The sequence below is a fragment of the Anabas testudineus genome, chromosome 5, assembly GCF_900324465.2.
Source record: "Anabas testudineus chromosome 5, fAnaTes1.2, whole genome shotgun sequence".
Taxonomy (NCBI): domain Eukaryota; kingdom Metazoa; phylum Chordata; class Actinopteri; order Anabantiformes; family Anabantidae; genus Anabas; species Anabas testudineus.
Window position 1 is genome coordinate 13,030,142 of NC_046614.1, and position 19,045 is coordinate 13,049,186.

The following is a 19,045-nucleotide window of genomic DNA, read 5'->3' on the forward strand; positions in this document are numbered from 1 at the left end:
ACTTTTACCAGAAAAGAGAGAAGAAGTCTGTACACTACAGCTTCACTTCACTTGTGAGCCTTAGAGTTCATACTACAAAGACACAATGTCACTTTGTAATAGGAATATAGTGACACAGCATGAAAGTGTTCTACTTCACAAGGGTCCACTTAAGAAAAGACAGTTGTACAAGCAGATATAGTGATCAATGATACATATGAAGGAAAAAAAAAGTTTTACCTTTAGTCATGTAAACACATCAACATGTGGGTAAATACACCTGACTGTGACATAGAAGGGCCCTTCCCACTCTAAACCTCTAAAACAGATGGCACCAGCTCCAGTCCTGAGTAAACCACACTTAATAGGGGAGGACTAAATACCAGGGATGTCCTGATCAAGTTTTTTTTGGCTCTAATCCGAGTCCTTTAATATTTGTACGCCAATCCAATCCAATCCAATATTTATTTAGCTTCAGTAAAATTGCATTAACTAAGCATGTGACCCATTGAAATAACGCTTAATTCTACACAACTTATTTTCCAGAAGATATGTGATACTCCAGATACAGATTTAAACACATAACTTTGTGCTTTTCATGAAACTAAAGACACTCATCATGTGGAGCATCTTCTCTTTACAGTTACAGAGAGCACTTTAACTAAAAAGTTTACTCGTGGGTTAATTTTCACTGTCAAGACCGGCGCTAATACCGATCCTCTGGAATGGCACAAGACATCCCCACTAAATACATTTGTCTCTTAAGATTTAGGTACACTCAGGAAAATCACATTTACTGATTCCTGTGTACAACCATGAATTCAGCTTAAGGGGAACCATAATTTAAGGTACTAACATAGTGATGTGCACACAGTAATTCACTCACTTATAATAAGTCTAAGGCTTTGGGAGTGGTGTGTTCACTCGCCTCTATAATTGGTGTCATTATTGGTGCTGTGTCTGCCATCTGCTGTCTGCCTCTAAGGCTATGTAAGAAATGAGCAAAGTGCACGGTAAAGTTTAAAGCCCGTGAATACTGCTGACAATCATGTGCTGAAGGACATAGAAAGAGCTCTTGAACATACATGCATATTATTATTGCCCAAATCATACTGGATATGTAGGGCAGAAAACAATAAATCAGACTTCAAAAAATTGACAAAAAGTTATGTACAAATATTCAATTTCTTAAGTTAACATATCGTGTATACAAATGTTTTTGAATTATATAACGAGAGTACTAATTCTTAATCATTTCAAATGATGTTTGGTGCTTGTGTTGGGTGTGATTTCTCAATCTTTATGGGCATGCATTCATTATTATATAAAGTAAACACACATTGGTGTGTAAACACTAAGGACATGTACATGTGTATTTTCACATGGACAAACAAATGACTTCAAGTACACAGACACACACATAAACAGAGTCATTCCCAGTATAGTATCCATGTAATCCCCTGGCCTTTCCACCACAGATGACACTTGATCCAGCAACCCCAACTCTATTTGTCTCAGTGACATCATTGTAGTGGGTAGCAAAAACCATCACCTCCAGTTCTCTCTGCTCTGTATTGTGGTAGCAACATAAACACAGCTAAGAGACAGTGACCAAAGCAATAATAAGAGCAAGTTTATGATAACTTAAGTTAGACTACTACTATTCAGTTAATTTTTATTTTTAAACATCTTCACAAAGGTGAGGAGGAAACAGGATTGTTTGAATTTTTTTAATTAATAACCAATTATAAAGACAAATATCTTGGATATTTGGGTATCTAGTTTAGTATTTAGTTTTTGGGTTTTTTTTTTTTTTCTGAGTAAAATTAGCATAGCAGGTAGCTGACTTAAGTGTTTCCTTAGGACAAAAACCTTTACAAACTCAACTGTAAAACAGAGTGTGGCTCAACACAGAACTGTATTTCCTTAAAAGACAGACATAACAAACTGTTGGTCTTTGCTTCAAACCACTGTGCAGATCCAGGTTGCATGACAATGTGTTTTGGTACAAAGACTAGAAAGCCAAGAAACCTCAAACATGCTATTTCAACTGTGTGTCTGTCAGTCTTGTCTATTTTAGAATGAAATGCCTCAACCCTTCCATCTTCATGTCGCCAGTGAGTTAATTTCTTAGATCAGTGACTAATATCGGCAAAGCTCACCAGCTCAGCTTTCTCTCACATCTGTGGGAGCTGAGTCTGCACACCACCCACATACACCACCCACCTGTTCTTTTGATCCCTACCAGAGGGCTGTGTAGTATCCCTGCAGCTGCCTCTGCTCTATTAGGATCAATGCATTGCTTCCATCCTGTCTCATCCTATCCATCGCTAGGGCCAATAGTTAGCAGTTTTGGCAGTGTCATTCTACCTTTTATAAGTTAGTAATCCGGATGTCCAGGGAAATACTCTCACTACAACAATTTATATAAACTTGTTTACTTTTACTTTCTCTACCTCTTAGCAGGACACTATTATCAAAGCTTCAATATCAAACCCACTGACCGGTCTATTTAATGATATGATAAATTATGATCTATCTCTGCATAGAACAAATTACATTTAGCTGCTGTAAAGATGAAAAACGCCTCTCCTACTTGTACAGTCGGTCATTTCCCAGTTTAATTTCTACATTTCTTTTTCCTTCCCTTTGTGCGACATGCTGAAAAATAGACCTTGCTGTTATTGTCAATGCAATGTCAAAGATATGGATTTCACCACAATAACAACATTAATTCAATAGCAGCATTTTAGTGAACATATCTGGCCTTGAACTGCCACATCTGCATTAATCTTAACCTTCCCTTTCCTCTGAATTGAATCTAAGAATTGTTGTTGTTGTACTAGTCCATGTTCTAATTTTGCCCAGAGATACTAAAGTCAATAGCATGTTGTAGACTTTCTGACCTCTCCATGTCTCAAAGAAACATTTGAGAAAAAAAAAAAACTTTCATACATATAATCTCACAATATCAGCCTGCAATTCACTTTTGTTCAGACTACCCAAAAAGAAAAATCTGTAAGGATTTTAGGGCCTGATCAATGTTAGACCACTATATTTGTGGTTGTATGTTTATATTGATAAAAGGGAGCCTTTATTTTCATGTAAAAAGTTAAAACTCATGTGCAGCCTGAGATGTCACAAGCAGCAATGCATGATGGACATCTTGAGAGAAAAAACTTGATTGTCCCAGTCCCAGTAATGTGTTCTAGTTTACTTTTTGGTCTACTGCAAACGTGGCTCCTGTGCTCAGAGACAATTGTTTTTCTTTACAGATTTCACTTCATTCCCTGAGAGGCACAGCGATGACACACGCTTCAGATGTTCCTTAGCAACCACAGATGAGAATAAACCTCTACTTTGGATTTTCATCTCGAAAATACATATTATCAGTACACATGAGCTATGGTGAAAGAAACCACCAAGGGTAAAGAAATCTGCCAGCTGAAAACTACTGCCTGCAAATTCACTTTTTAAACAGTAAACAAGGCATCGTCCTCTAATTTAAATTGCTTGTGTAATCATAAATGTCTACCAGAAAGGCAAAATTACATTTCATTTCAGTGTGTGCTTAAAATAAAAGGTGAATTCCAAGTTATGTGGTGAGGGACATTTACTTTAACTGCTACTCCACAGCTTCATCTAACATAAACAGCCTTTAAAAGAGGATAGCTCCAGTAAGACACTAGTCACTGCCATTATATACACCAACACACAAAACAGATGTCAGCTGTTCTCACAAAAACACTGACCTCATGAACATCAGGAAGGTCAACATCTTCAGTGGGATTTTCAAAACTGGTACCCCAGTTCTTGTGGGAGTTTACAGTTTGTGTCTGCTCACACAGCTGTATAATGAAGATGTCATTCTGAACAGGATATTTATTCTCTTTCATTGTCAGCAGCTCCAGTTTTTTGCAGTTTGGCCATATACTGGATATGTTTTGTCATGAAACTCACAACAATCTCAGTGGTTAAGCCACAAGGTGATAATACTGCATTATGCTGAACTTTGGAAAACAGGAGTAGTAGTCGATGGCTCTAATTCAACTGCCAGGATCTCCAACAAACTATGAAATTCACTAAGCTTGGTGAAGATCAGCGTCATAGCAGTAGAGCAACCAAACAAGTGCACAGTAAATTTGTTTGTTCTTCCATCTGTTTTCCTCCCACTGTTTTCTGCATGCTTTCAGTTTATTTCTGTTCACAGCGTCTGTGTTTACTGTCACCTAAAGTGTCACTATGAGCTTTCATTGTGCAGTATTTTTGGAGTGATAAGTACAATGCCTAACATAAAACTGGTGAAACTTCTAGTAACACAATATTTGCATGAACTGGTTCTACAGTATAAGGTACTGTTCATGATTAATCAGCATAGGATACAGTACCTCTATCTCTCTGTCTTGTCCTGTTCTCACAGTCTCCGTTACAGTCGCAGTGGCCTTGTCTGAGCTCTTGCGGGATGCTGGGACATATAACTAGGCCTGGGACGGCTGATGTACCCTCCCCCGCTGGTACAGTAGGAGAGAGAGGATGACAGCAAAGACAGAGAGGAGAGACACAGGATATGCTCTCTCCTAAACACCAGCTGCTATACTACCAGGATTACACAAGCTCTTCTTTTCCTTTTTCTTTGCTTGTTACTATCAGAAGCTCCGGTGTGTTGGAGAGGCAGTTTTTCTTTTCTCTTTCCTCAGATTCTCTGTCTCTGCGCCTCTGTCTCTCAGCTGCTTCCTGGATTACGCCGGTTTTCAGTGCATGAACAGCACAGCCTTCAAGCTCCCGGATTTAAATACTGGGATGGAACATACCACGTAGCAAAAAAGGGAAGGACAACAGAGCAGCTCATGCTCTATTGTGCAGTAAAATGGAGGAGGCCCTGCATCCCTGGCCACTCCTCCTTTTTCTCCACCCCCCTGTTATTCATGAGCAAACAGCTTCCCACGGCTACAAACCACTTATTTATGGTATAAATAACAGTATTTAAAAACAAGTATTCCTTTTTAGTAAATATAATAAAAATTAATTAATTCACACATTAACTAATTTATTTTCATGATTAATGTTATTAATTACATATTTTTCAATTTTTGTGACTTAATGTTTTATTGTTATTATGTACTACTCATTGTAAGTGATGTTTTTTTAATTTTGCTTGCGACTGACAAGCTGTTTTTATGTGTCAGATTTAGATGGATATTGGATAGTAGCTGGAATCTACAATCTTAATAATAATAAATACATGAACAGTAAATGTCTGAAGAGTGATTTCTGGCATCAATATTCATATCACTGAGAACAAATACATACACTACCCATGCAAAAAAAAAGTCACCACCTGGATTTAACTAAGCAGATAGGTATGAGCCTTCCTTTGGATAATTACGCATGAATGATTATGTTTCAGCTGCCAAGTTATTTAACCCTAACTGATGCAGTGAGTAGCTTCTCATTTCCGAAACAACCATGTCGGAAGACACATCCTGTGGCCGTGGAAAAGATGTTAATCTTTTTCAGAAGGGTCAAATTACAGGCATGCATCAAGCAAAGAAAACATTTAAGGAGATTAAAAAACTGGAAAGATAGTGGGGAACCATAATGTTTGAGGAAGATATGTGGTCGGAAAAACAATCTTGAATGATCGTGATCAGCAATCACTTAAACATTTGGTGAAATCAAATCGTAAAAAAACAACAGTAGAACTCATGGCTTTGTTAAAAAATGGATGTAAGAGCATTTCCACATGCACATGTGCATAGAACTCAAGGGATTGGGACTAAACAGCTGTGTAGCCTTAAGAAAACAACATGTCATTGAGGCTAATCAGAAAAAAGGCTTCAATTTGCTAGGGAGGATAAGGATTGGACTTTGAAGCAATGGAAGAAGGTCATGTGGTCTAATGAACTGACATTTACCCTGTTCCAGAGTGATCGGAGCATCAGGGTAAGAAGAGAGGCAAATGAAGTGATGCACCAATGTCTAGTGCCTACTGTACAAGCCAGTGGGGGCAGTGCTATGATCTGGGGTATGAATATACTGAACAACCAAGTTATTCCATCAATGAGATGTGGATATTTCAAGATGACAATGCCAGGATTCATTGGGCTCAAATTGTGAAAGAGTGATTAAGGTATCATTTTCATTTTCACAAATGGTTTGGCCACCACAGAGTCCAGACCTTAACCCCACTGAGAATCTTTGGGATGTGCGTGAGAAGCCTTTGAACAGCTGTCTGACTCATCAACATCAAGACAAGATCTTGTCGAAAAACGAATGCACCTCTGGATGGCAATAAAAGTTGTGACATAGCAGAAGCGTATCAAAACGATGCCACTGCGAATGCATGCTGTAATCAAAATTAAAGGTGGTACAACTAAATAATATAGTTTGTGACTTTTTGGGGGGGTGGACATGGGTGTATAAATAAACATTTTTTTTTTCATTTTTTTTTTTCAAGTGAGCTCTTTTCATAATGAATAACACAAAACATGGTCTGCTGATCACATGATGCCAGGAATGTTATTTCCTTCCTCTCTCACATGATTGCTGTAAGGCACAAGGCAAGCCAGCTTGCTGTGTTTCACAGTACTCAAGAAATGTGCTAATTCTCTATTTAAGATCTAGTTTTTATGAAATTTCGACACCTACAAGTAAAGATCATCAAGCAGTTTTCCAAATGAAGATAGAGAATAGAAACACATGCACAAGCATCAATATAAAAGTCACAAAGCACTCTGGACTAAGCTCTGGACAAATCCACATTTTTGTGAAATACCATAACATGCGAATGAGACAGTTGCAACTAAAGTCAAGTCAACAGTATATAGCACATGAGATGCAAAAACAACAATGGACAATGTTGCTCTACTTGTTTGACTCAAATATTCACAAGACTTCGTTTTCTGACACACTTCGTTTTGACAGACAGTTTGTATGTGCTAAGGCTTGGCATATACAGTCTTGTAGGCTACTGCAAGACATCTGCTTCTAGCATCTTAAATCTAGTCAGGATCTAATAGCATTTATTGCCCTGAAAACACAAAAAATGTAAATTTCTTCCTGTCAGTTAAATGACTGCAAGTAGAGGTGATAAATTCATGACACACGCTGTGCTATGGGTTTATAATTCTGGACAAAAAGAGACAGATCTTTTGTGATTTTTAACAGCACAACAAATGTTGCTTCATTACTCTAGACACAAAGATATTACACTAACCTCAATCAACACTATTGTGCACAGTATTTAAAAAAGGTTTACGTAGATACACTGTTTACTTACATAACTGTGATTATTGAGTGGTCAGGCCTTTTACAGCTTAGATGAGATTTTTGTACTTCCATAGAAAATCAACAATCTATTTCACTTTATTTAAATAGCTTTAAAAATAAAATAAAATAAACAGAGTTAATATAAACTTTATATATATTTCTCCATGTATGTTCCAAACTGTTTAAAGTTTTACAAAGTTAAACATTTGATTTCTAAAACATATTTGCGACCACTGGATCAATCTCCAACATAAACAATATGAATCAAAGTTGCTATTGTAAATTAAGTCTTTGACTGAAGATAAAAGATCATATTGTATTATTTGTGCAAGATTGGGTAAGATAAGTAAGCGAAATCTTTTTGTATGAAACATTAAATAATTTTAAGGTTGTTGTTCAAGTTTTTCAAGTGACCTGAAATGCAGAAGATTTGTGAACTGCAACCAATCCTGCAGTGCTTGTTTTTTTACTTATCACACTCAGGTAATTTCTTTATTACACTTTTTGTACAAGTGTAAAGTCAGTTATGAGTATGTGTTCTACCACTGATTATGCTAATAATAAGGTTTAAACTGTGTATGTGCTCATATTTAAAAAATATTTCTCAAGTAACTCAGGAGTTTTGGTTTCTTGTTGTAACCTCAGCTTGAGCTCTGCTGTGTTCACACATCTCTTTCCCAAGAGGCTAATCAACAGCACATGGGAGTAACTGTGCAGCATTTCTCACCCCCTTTCTCCCAAATAAACACAAGAGCTTACATTTTGAAGGCTGTTACCAGGCAAACCTGCAAGGATTCCCATGTGAATGAATAAAACAGGACAAATATTCAAACAAAATAGTCAATGCTGCAGTGTTCTCAAAACAAAAAATCCTCTCTGCAGATTATCACACACAAAAGCATACTCATATAAACACATCCGTAGATGTACACAGCTACCCTGTGCACCCACCCTGAAAGTCAAACACACTAAACAAAACGGATACAGATATCCAGAGCTGTGTCTGGTTACCATACCTCTTACCACCTCTGTCAGTCCAGCTATATCTGAATAAAGCAAAGAGTGTCACTTGACACTATCAACATGTAAGACACAGTAGTTAGCAATGCTTCATCTGTCATCAGGAGGTTAATATCCCATCCCCTGTCACGGATCAAAGCCAGAGGCAATAAAAAGAGTGTTACTTCACAGAGATGGCTAAGTGAAGAAGATAACACATATTGTTTCTATGAACTTTAACACAGTATCACATGTACATGCACATGTAGTTAGTAGAGCTGTCTTTACTTCCAAATACACAAATTGTCTTGAAAGAATACCATAAAGTGTAAAAAATATGTTTCAAAGTTAAATCAACTTTGTATGCTGTTTTGTCTGGCCAATGGTCTAACACACAAACGTATTAAGCCTACACTACTGAGAAATGCAGTGAATGATGGGCATTTTAAATTGATAAATGACTGTGACTGTGTGTGTGTGTGTGTGTGTGTGTGTGTGTGTGTGTGTGTGTGTGTGTGTGTGTGTGTGTGTGTGTGTGTGTGTGTTGAAAAACCGTGGGTTTGCATTAAGTGTATGGAGATATATTTTATGTGTGTGCATGCATTCCTAAAAAAGCCAGAATATGAGCTGGGATCCGTACATCAACAGGGGGCTAGTTATTCTGTAGCTCACTGAGGTCACAGGACAATAAAAAGCCAAACAGGGACCAAGCATCAGCCGACAGCAGTTCATCTGTGATCAAATGAAGTGGAAAAACATCATACTTAACTCTGCCTCAGCAATGAAATAAACCCATGAGCCTTAGCATAATCTGTATGCCAGCAAATCACCCCAGTGAGATATGATGTGTCTAATAGCATGATGTTGAGTCTAGCAGCACTGTGCGTGAGCGTGTGTGTGTTTATAGTATGGTGATGATTAAAAAGACAGATACTGTGACACTGCTGGCTATCTTTCAACAGGCCCACCTGTTTGTTTGATAGCTCTCAAGGCCTGAGCTCCAAGTTCTCTCTAATCCCTTATTCAGAACTAAAACATTCCCTTTGTTACACAAAGCGATGCATGGCAAAAGTAAGCTACGTAATTTTCCAGTCAAAAACATAGCAAACTGTTCCTTAGTCATGTTTCACTGCAAATCAGTGACTTAAACTGATCTGACTACAGAGACTTCCTCTAGAGTAGAGGTGAGAAAGAGCAGCTATTTAATTTATTCTTAAAATATACCGTAAAACAGAACTTTATCATAATAATAATTAATTAATTAAAATTACAATTTCTAACAATTTTTAACAAAAGAAATTCACCATTCATGCAAACATACTTCACTGGTTACAAATTCTGTTTTGTAATATGAAAGTCAGTATTGCCATACAGTACCTTTATAGTTACAATGGGTCCCAAATGTCTCTTCAGTGATTTAATCAATGCGCTACTAGTGACAGAGGTTCTGCTTTGTCCTTTAGTGGTGGAAACAAACCCACTGTGACACCCTTTCAGCTGGGGTGACAACTACACTATGCCATAACACCCACGAGCGCAAGTTTGAGATTATGAGGCCATGGGCAAGGTCCTGTTTGCTTGTCATGTATTAATATCTGCTGCAGGAGTGGTGGGTGGGGTGAGATGGGTGGGCATAGGGGTTGCCAGTTGTGCAGGTTAAAGTCCATGGGACACTAATGTGTGGAAGTGCTATTGATTCAAGGAGTGTTAACAACTGCTCACATGACCTGTCAGATCATGAGATCAGTATACACTTCATTTCAAGCGAAAGGCCCACAGAGATATGTCATGACAGAGACAGTATATCTGGCTGTTAATGGACCACGAAAAGGAGAGGCTGGAATGGTACACTAAAAGTTGACCAAAGAGTTAAACAAGCAAACAGATCAATGTGGAGCTGACAGTTTAAAAAGGCCGCCCTCCTGATCCTAACTGGGTCACCTGACCATCAAGTATAGTGGTTCATGACTGTAAGTGCATGTAACACAAAGCTTATTGCCAAAATACAACTATTCATTAACTATTAATGAACTGTTCAAAATAACACATATTAACAGAAAGCACATACATAAAAGGAAATGTTTTCAGTACATTCTGGTGTCATAATTACATATGAAATGTACACCACAGATTCCTAAAAAATTCTCCGCCCTTTATAAATTACCATACAAAGTACAGTGGTTAATCCATGTCCTGTAATCAGGCAAGGGTCACAGTATCTTTCAGATGTTATTGAGTTGACAAATCAGCTTGAGAGGAACAAAGAATTGTTCCAACAAAATTAAAGACAAGATGAAAACCAAGACAGGCAAAGATAAAAGGTACACAAGATAGTGTATAAAGTTAAAGGCTAGTATGTAGTAGATTAAAACAGAAAGCACAGCAGCGATTCATGCTGGAGAGAGGAATTCCCTTCACTTCTCTGGCAGACACTTTAATAGCCCCTATATATCACGTCACATAGTTTCAGCTGCAAAGCCAGGACATTATATATTCTGCTTCATGTGATGCACTGATGGGCCATTGGAAGAGAACAGCATGCAGGCACAGACACAGCCCTGCACATGAGAAAACTGACGGAGTAATCAATGTTTCCACCAGTAAATCAACACTAACACTTACATAAGCAACGTTTCAAATGTGCAGGAGGGATGGCGATAATAATTTATTTGGAATAAACAAACTAACAGAAAATATAGAAGCCCTCAGTTCTTGAATAAAACCTCAGCAGTTCATCCTGCAGCTACAGCAGATTTTTGATGATGAAACAGACTGGTGTGGTCAGATGGAAGTATTGTACCGAGGAGCCTACATGAAGCTCTTATGATGGACTTGGAGTGCAGAGGGCTCAGCCAAGCGGCTAATTGAGTGGACTTAAATGACTGCGTGGATGGAGAGACTTCTAAGTTATTTATTACTGCAGCAAAGACAGGATTCCTCAGCAAATACAGTATACTCTGTGTCAACATGAATAACTGCTGAAGATTTGCTGCTGCATTCCTCTGAATACTCAGCATATGTACTGTTATGTGGCACATCAAAATAGTCGCTGAAATTAAAACAAAATTAGATTTCTGTTGGGGCACAAGCCTCATTGCAATGTTTCACATTAATCCACAGAATAGTATCACAAAAGCGTGCCTAAATACACACTGTGAGTTTTTTATAGTCTCATCTGTAACCGCGTGATGTTGGAAGCATACACTAACTAAAACTTACAGGATTAGGGTTATGATAGTTTCTTGATAGTAACGCAAATACTCCTGAACAAAAATGAAAGCAGTTTTTAAAAATATTGACGTCATGATGAGAGACGCGAAACTACAAGATAAACGATCCCACTGCTCTGGCTAACGCTGTGGGGATAAGGCCCATTCATAGCCAGTCAGAGTCTGACAAACTATTGTTGGTACAAAGGGTGGGCACAGGAGCCTACTGTGGGCATCTCTTTACAATATGTCAAAAATCCAAATACCCACTTCAAATCTATTGTTATGAATGAATTTCTGCATTTCTAGGAAAAGTAAGGACAAATGACAAGGAAAAAAAACTACTACTTAAATGGGTGCTCAATAACTATATTGTGTCTTGTCACTGTCACTTATAAACAATAAAATGAACACATCAATACTATATAAAATGCCAAATATGTTTTGATTCAAGCCTATAGTTTTACACACAGCAGTGTGCTTAATTATACAAATTCACCAAAACCCACAGAAACAGCACTGAGAACAAACTAGAGTTGCAGGAGTCCCACCACGGTGGACTCAGTTCCTTTCTCTATTGCTTATGGTGAGCAGTATGGATTCTTAAAAGCCTCTGCACAACCTTAATGTAATAGAGTTCCCTCACTTTTTCTATGGAACCATCTGTCACCCACACTCACCAGGGATGGTGGTGCTCTGCAGACTCCCCCTCTTGCAAAACGGAGATTTAGGCTTCCCTTGTCCATCGGTGGTGGAGGAGGAGGATGACATCTTGCAGTCAGTGCTCCTTTTATTACTGGAGCAGAGAAAGTCAAAGTTGCGCAGTGGCCAGCAGAGGGAGAGAGTAACACTAGCTTTAAAGCTGGAGCTCTGTCTCATGGTGCAGAAGCGGGGCGGCAGGACCCTTACTTGGACGGGAGAAGCTCCTCTGCAGAGTTGGCTCCTCCCATCCAGCTGTAGGTCAGCAGACATGCTGCACAGTGACGTGCTGAAAGTTAGCCCAAGGCTTCCCCAGCTCCTGCTGGGGGCCATCCTCTTTGGTTGTCCTAGCAACCAGGGAATGAGCTTCCCAAAGCCAATGCAGGGGAACACAGCCACACAGGAGGGCATTGCTGATCACAGTGTGTAGCTAGCATGACAGCCAGCAAGCCTGGAGACCAACTGCACCCCCACAAGCTGAGCGCCAAGGTGAGCGAAGGACAAAAGATTTTCCACTCATCTAAAAATAGCAATCGCATACACTAGAGAATGTGTATTCAGCCGAGAGGAAAAAGATAGTTAAGAGGATCCAGATGAACAGCAACTGACAGAAATGATGACAGAAAAAAGAATGGTCAGTGTGTATAAATACAGAAACCAGATTAGTCTAAGGTTACTTGTGAACTACCCACTTGCTGGAAAATTCTGAGGGGAGACAGAGAGCCTAAACACACACAGCACAGGCCTGCCTGACATGAGGTATTATAAATAGTCACGACCAATGGCCAGCAAGGGTCAGTAATGTAATCGGTAACATGTACAACTTTCCCTGTAGTTTAGATGAATTTACTAATGTACTTAATAATCGATAATACACTTTTTTAAACTATAGTATCCACTACGATTTAAATGGAAACGTTCAGTAGAATTTGATCACTTTAAACAAATCAAGCTGAAAATTATATGTTAAAAAGCACTATGATTTTTTTCCGTACTGACACTAACTAGGTATTCAGACAATTTATTAAATTGCAAATTGAAGATTAAAATTGTCAGACTTTTAAAAGTCTCATAAACTGCTGAGTTTGAGTTTCACGCTCTGTCGCTATACAACAAATGTAGCCAAAATGATTAAGTAAATGATAATAATAAAAAATAAATAATAAAAAAAATAAGTTTGTAGAGAAATAAAAGCTGCATTGCAGCCACAGTTTAATACTAAAGTCGGAGGACACCAACTGTTGAGCACGTAAAAAAACTTCATGCTGTCTTTTGCTCCCTATAGATTCCAGCACTAAAACAATAAAAAACAATAAAGATCCCCATCTAGTGGTATGAAATTGTTATGAACACAGAAAATGTTTATTGCTTCTGAGCACAATATTGCAGCAGCTTTACTTTGCCAAACAATATATAGGCTTTAAAAATCATTTGTCCAAAAATGACTGAATTAGACTTAAAATCTATGACATTATTAGCTTTAAAGTGCTGCATATCGTACAATTGTACAAAGCAATGTTCACAGGGAGAAGTGGTAAAATTATTATCTATTCATTGAAGAATTTGCTAATCAGTCATCATTTAATTACAATTGGAATTAATACCGCATAACTGAGAGTTAAGCTCAAAATGGTGTTTAAATGAACACTGTTTTACATAAGTACAGGCTGAATCCTCCATTTTCCTGAATCCTCCAACATATGGTGGCAAGAAAAGAGAGAGAGAACCTTTTGTCAATAATCTTGACTTAGATGAAGATCAGAAAACCATGAAATTCCAAAGGCTTCAAGTTAGTTCTTGCCACTATATTCCACTATGTAGATAGATCAGATATTCAGTAATTTGGAGAACAAACTCAAAAACACTCTATCAAACTAATATTTACAACTAAAACATAATCCAGAAGGCATTCTTTGTTAGGAGTACTGTGAAAATAGGCTAAGAACAACTAAAGACTAAGCTCCAACTACAAACACAGACGTATTTTCACAACCATCAAAGTGAAATTCAACCTGCTTATTAAACAAGCTTCACAACAAAACAAGTCTAATGGTTATAGCTCACAAAAGTGGAAGACCTCAAGGTTTATACTTGCAAGCTGAAGAAAATCTTGTTTCAGCCTTTTCTGAAATATGACCCAGTTTCTGAGAGAGCTGACACTCACCATCACCAGCAAAGACTGAAAAACCGAGGCCTATTTATCTACCCCTATAAATATGTCACACATCTTGCTTAAACCAAATTACTCACATTCCTGAGGCTCTTACCTGGAAACAGAAGGTAATTATGTTACCCTGCTGGCTCTTCTTATTCCTTCTTTGGTTTTCTCTCTGCCCCTTGCTGCTTGGTCAAGCTTTCAGTCTGTACACCCTTTTGCTAAAAATGAGACCACTGTGCATATCATTGGCTGCTGCAGGATTTTTTTCACTCCTTCACAGCTCATGGAATTCAGCATTTTGTTTGCAGAAGCCTTACACCAAAAAAGAAAACAGTTCTTTCTTTCCATGTACAGCATTTTCATACATTGCACAAAAAAACAAGCTCAGGATTATTGTAACTGTTTCTAAAATAGGTATTTTCCAATAAACACCACTGCTTCTGCCAGTCACCAAGGCTCTATTTTTGTTTGTTTGTTTTTATGTAAGCTTGTTTTTTCCTACTCAAAGGGATTAACACGGAGATTAAGTAACTTTAGTCACTGTTACTTTAAGTAATGTTACGTTCTTCTCTCATAAAGGCCCACTTCACTTAACATAAGATATAAGGGGAATGTAAGTGGCATATTACCATTAGGATGCCATTTTCATCGTGTTATAGTGGTAAATTTTATTCCAAGTCATCTTCAACGTCACATGTCACATGAGTGGTTTCTGTGCCTTTGCACATTAATCTTAAATACTTTAATTACAAAACATATGATATTTATGCCAAATATCTGAGTAAAGAGTCTATAGGATAGAGGGTTTCTTATGTTTTAAAACCCTCATGTAAATTTGTGACTTATAAACTAGTAGTAACAAAGGATGTATAATCAACTTTGCTTGTTTCCAGGGCACTGCAAACAACAACAAGTACTGAGAAGAGATATCTGAAGTGTTGCTGATGTCAGTTTGGCAGACCTCTTTCTGGTGAACTGTCTGTGAGCAAAGGTACACACTACAAAGGACTCATTATGGCTGACTGAACATGAGCCACAAAACTCCCCATTTTTGACACAATGCCACAAAACAACCTCCGGTGGCTACATGCTGTATTGTGCTACTGACTACAATAAGGCAGAATATTTAGTTTAATTAAAATATAATGATGATAAAATGAAAATACAGAATCAACATGAGTAAAAATTGAGTTTAGTTACTGTCTTTAAAAGTAATACAACAGTGCAGGTGACCTGACTTTTTCTAGTGTGTGGAGCATGCACTGTTCTCTAACACATTTTAACATAATATGCCTTTCTCTCCCTCCCAGTTCACAGTCTGGGAGGCAGAGCCTGTAAATGTCTTTAAATTGTTATGGTCTTTGATTTAAAAGCATCTGTTTATGTGGATTCATATAAGCTCTTATAAGTTATAACCCCTCATGTAGTAGTAGTAGTAGTGTATGGTATAATTATTGATGTATGATGTTTGCTCTGTGTCACTGCAGCGGTAACTTCAGCTGTTTAATACATGTACAATTAGAGAAGTGAAAAGTTCTATATTTACAATACTACAATATAAATAGACGAATAAAATCATAAATTATAAAAAAAATGGAAAATACTCAAGGAGAACAAGTTGTACAAAAGTATAGTGTTGATCAGACACCAAAACACACCAGCTAATAAAAAGTAAACTCCCTCATGTGCTAGTTTGTGTACTTTATAACCACACATAGTATTTGCAAAAGCAAAGTAGAAGACAGAAGTAGAAATGTAAAAGGAAAAACTGCTAATATAACATTATATCCCTGATACAAGCAGAAACAAAAAGACGGAACTCCAGCGTTACACGACAAAGCAGCTTCACGCAGGCATGTTACGCTGACACTGAATATAACATATAACATTATAAGTTGACACAGAAACAAAGAAATGGGGAAAAGGGTAGACTCTTTTTTATATAAGCGTCGCTCACAACACAGTATCTATATGTGAAAGCTATAACCCTTCACAGGTGTTTGGATTGTGTTCCTGCTTGGTGACTTACCACCTGACATAGTGGAGGAGCAGCCGGAGGCAGGAGTCTGTGACACAAGGCAGCAGAGGTCCTGCGGAAAACACACAAACAACACGGCGGTGAGCTAATAAACGAGGCTTTTAGGTTCAGTGTACTAACCCGGTGAGCTGGTCTGTCTAGTTGACTAGTTAGAAACTAAAAGTAAGTTTCACACAGCTAACTTAAGTCCCCGCTAGCTTAAATTACCGACCGTTAACAGTTAGCTAGTTAGCGTGAGATAACTAATAACGGTAACTTTACGGACACCTGCTGCATAAAGTTACTTCAGCGAATGGAAAAACATCCCAAAGCTATTACTGATAATACCTGTGGGATAAAACAGACAACAGATAAGAAATGTAGGTATTGTTTACCTTTGCTCCGTTAGGGAGGGTTGTGTTTTGACGTAGATTGAGTTTCCTTTGAGGACGGACTGGACTTTTTTAAGGCGCCGCCCGCAGAGAGTGAGTCTGGGTTCAAAGGTCGGCAGATGTGCAGCAGAGATGGTTTAATAAGGCCTCTATTAACATTTAAAGACATGGTGCTGCACTTTAGCAGCAGTGTAGTACATATGGGACCTTTTAGTTTTAAGCAGTAAAACAGCTGGAAAATACCTCATGTGTTACTAGTTGTGTCTTTTATTAAGTAACTCACATGGAAGCTGCCAAAGTCAGCTGGACACATGAAAACACATGAAGTGAAAATGGGAACTCACAGCCGCAGCTTGGCTGACTCATTAGCTTTAAAGACTGAAGTCCAAATGCTTATTTAACCATGATCAAACTTTGGCCTTTACTTAAACAAGCAGATAATATTTATAAGGTAACTATAAATGGCTGATTAACTGATGAGCAGTTTTCCACTAGGGTCAGGGACAGTAGAGAGGTGTTACTGTTTGTCATGTGATTTGTTGAGAAGTAGATGCTCTTCAACAATCAGTTTGTTTTCATTATCATTTATCTTGCTTTGCTTCCACTTTGTCCTGCTGACCAGAGGCAGGAAACATGTGATGCACTGACCTCTCACCACATTTCACATTAACTACTTAATGTGCAAAGAATAAAGACAAAGTAATAAATATTCAACTTCCATTCTGCAGAGCACTTTAGCATCTTTCATATCATTTTTGTTATAAACGTCTGAACTTTGATTCAGTAACTTTTCTGTTAGTCTTCCTATTCTAAAGGCTATCCTCATTAGCCCATTTTCCAGGTGTAGCAGCTGTTCTCAACAAAAGGCCGCGATGTATTCACACTACATGGCCAACACCAAACAAAGCATTTATCAGTTAAAGAGCAAGATATGTCCCTCAGGAGTTAATGGAGACCTAAATAGAGTTAAAAAGGTGAATCAGCATTGGGGATACATTAATCAGGTAGCCAGAAAACAACTACACATCAGTCTGTCACATATATCACAGTGTTTGCATGTTTGCTGCTTGCAAAATAGGCACTTTGCACTGTTGCATTTTAGTGTAGATCAAGTGCCCCCAGGTGGCAAAATACTGAATTACTGCAACTTAAACATGTACATGATCCATGTCCCCTGAATATTACTCACATATGTAGCCCTTCCTTCATTTAAAAACATATCCCCATCTTTCACTTTAATCTGTGCTCCATCCTCTCCACTACTTATCACTGTCCTTTGCTTACAGCTTTTATTGTCCATGTATTAGGGAAAATGTTTTGCAGTTGCTGTTAGCTATTATGTTGACACTTATGCATAATTTAGGTATTTGCTTTCCATTGCCTTATTGTGAAATTGTACAGGTTTGTTACTTTTACAAAAAGGATAATTGTAATGTAAATGCAAAGATAAAGATCTTTCTTATTTATACAAACAAATGTGTGTGCATGTATGAGTATAAAGACATTTCACACAGCATAAAATTACAACTAATTTGGATATTAGATAATAAGACAAGTCTGCCTCATATACCACTTATGTTTACACTTTTAAGTTAAAAATGTAAAGCAATCTAACACTACATGGAAATAAAGGTTATTCTAAAGAGCAGAAAAGAAGGGTTATTTCGTTTTATAGTATAAAATATTCACACAAGCAATCTTAAGGTCGTGATAAAATAAAACAAACAAATGTCAGCTTTGGTTTAGTCTAGAAAATATATTTTAAGAAGTCACAGATAAGGATGTCTTGTTGGATTCCCAATAGAGCAAACTCCTCCTGCCACCCACTACAGCACTGAGAAATGTCACTAGGTAATAATTGCCATGGGGATGGCTGAGCCTGGCGAAGCTGGGGGCGGCTTGACTGAGGTCCATCGTTGAGGTGTGAGGCCTGTCGCACACCAACACCTTCAGACACACACAATTAAACATTTCCAACATGGGTGTGTTTACATTAAGTATGTTTGCATTTTTTTCTCATGTAGGTATATATACCTGTATTTATCTACCATATCAACACTTATGTCATATATAACTTTTCTTTTGATGACGGTCATAGCACTGGCATTGGCCTTTGAAGTTTAAATGTTACCTTAAGGTCAAAGTGTTTGAACTGCATCCTCCCACACCCTTTTTGCAATGGAATATCAAAGCAAAGCAGGAGATTATGCAGCACACACTGAATCCCAGAATACAGCCAAAGAGCTCTGAGACACTGAGTAAACGAAGATATAAAGAAACAAAATATTACAACACCTATATTCTGAAATTGTTGGCAGAATTA

The 19,045-nt window shown here is 37.8% G+C and overlaps 1 protein-coding gene across 5 annotated transcripts in view; it reads right to left on the minus strand.

Annotated features, from left to right (window-relative positions):
- The window catches only part of LOC113154871 (AMP deaminase 2), a 28,731-nt gene extending 11,929 nt beyond the window's left edge, over window positions 1–16,802 (minus strand). For 2 of the 5 annotated variants that reach the window (XM_026349287.1, XM_026349285.1), the window contains exon 1: window positions 12,137–13,045. In XM_026349287.1, the coding sequence (XP_026205072.1) occupies window positions 12,137–12,566 (430 nt within the window). In that variant the 5' untranslated portion in view covers window positions 12,567–13,045. Of the gene's footprint in view, window positions 1–4,367; window positions 4,565–12,136; window positions 13,046–16,342; window positions 16,404–16,725 lie in introns of those variants that run through there. The other 3 variants (XM_026349289.1, XM_026349288.1, XM_026349290.1) reach the window with 3 other exon arrangements.
- Window positions 16,803–19,045: the final 2,243 nt, after the last annotated feature.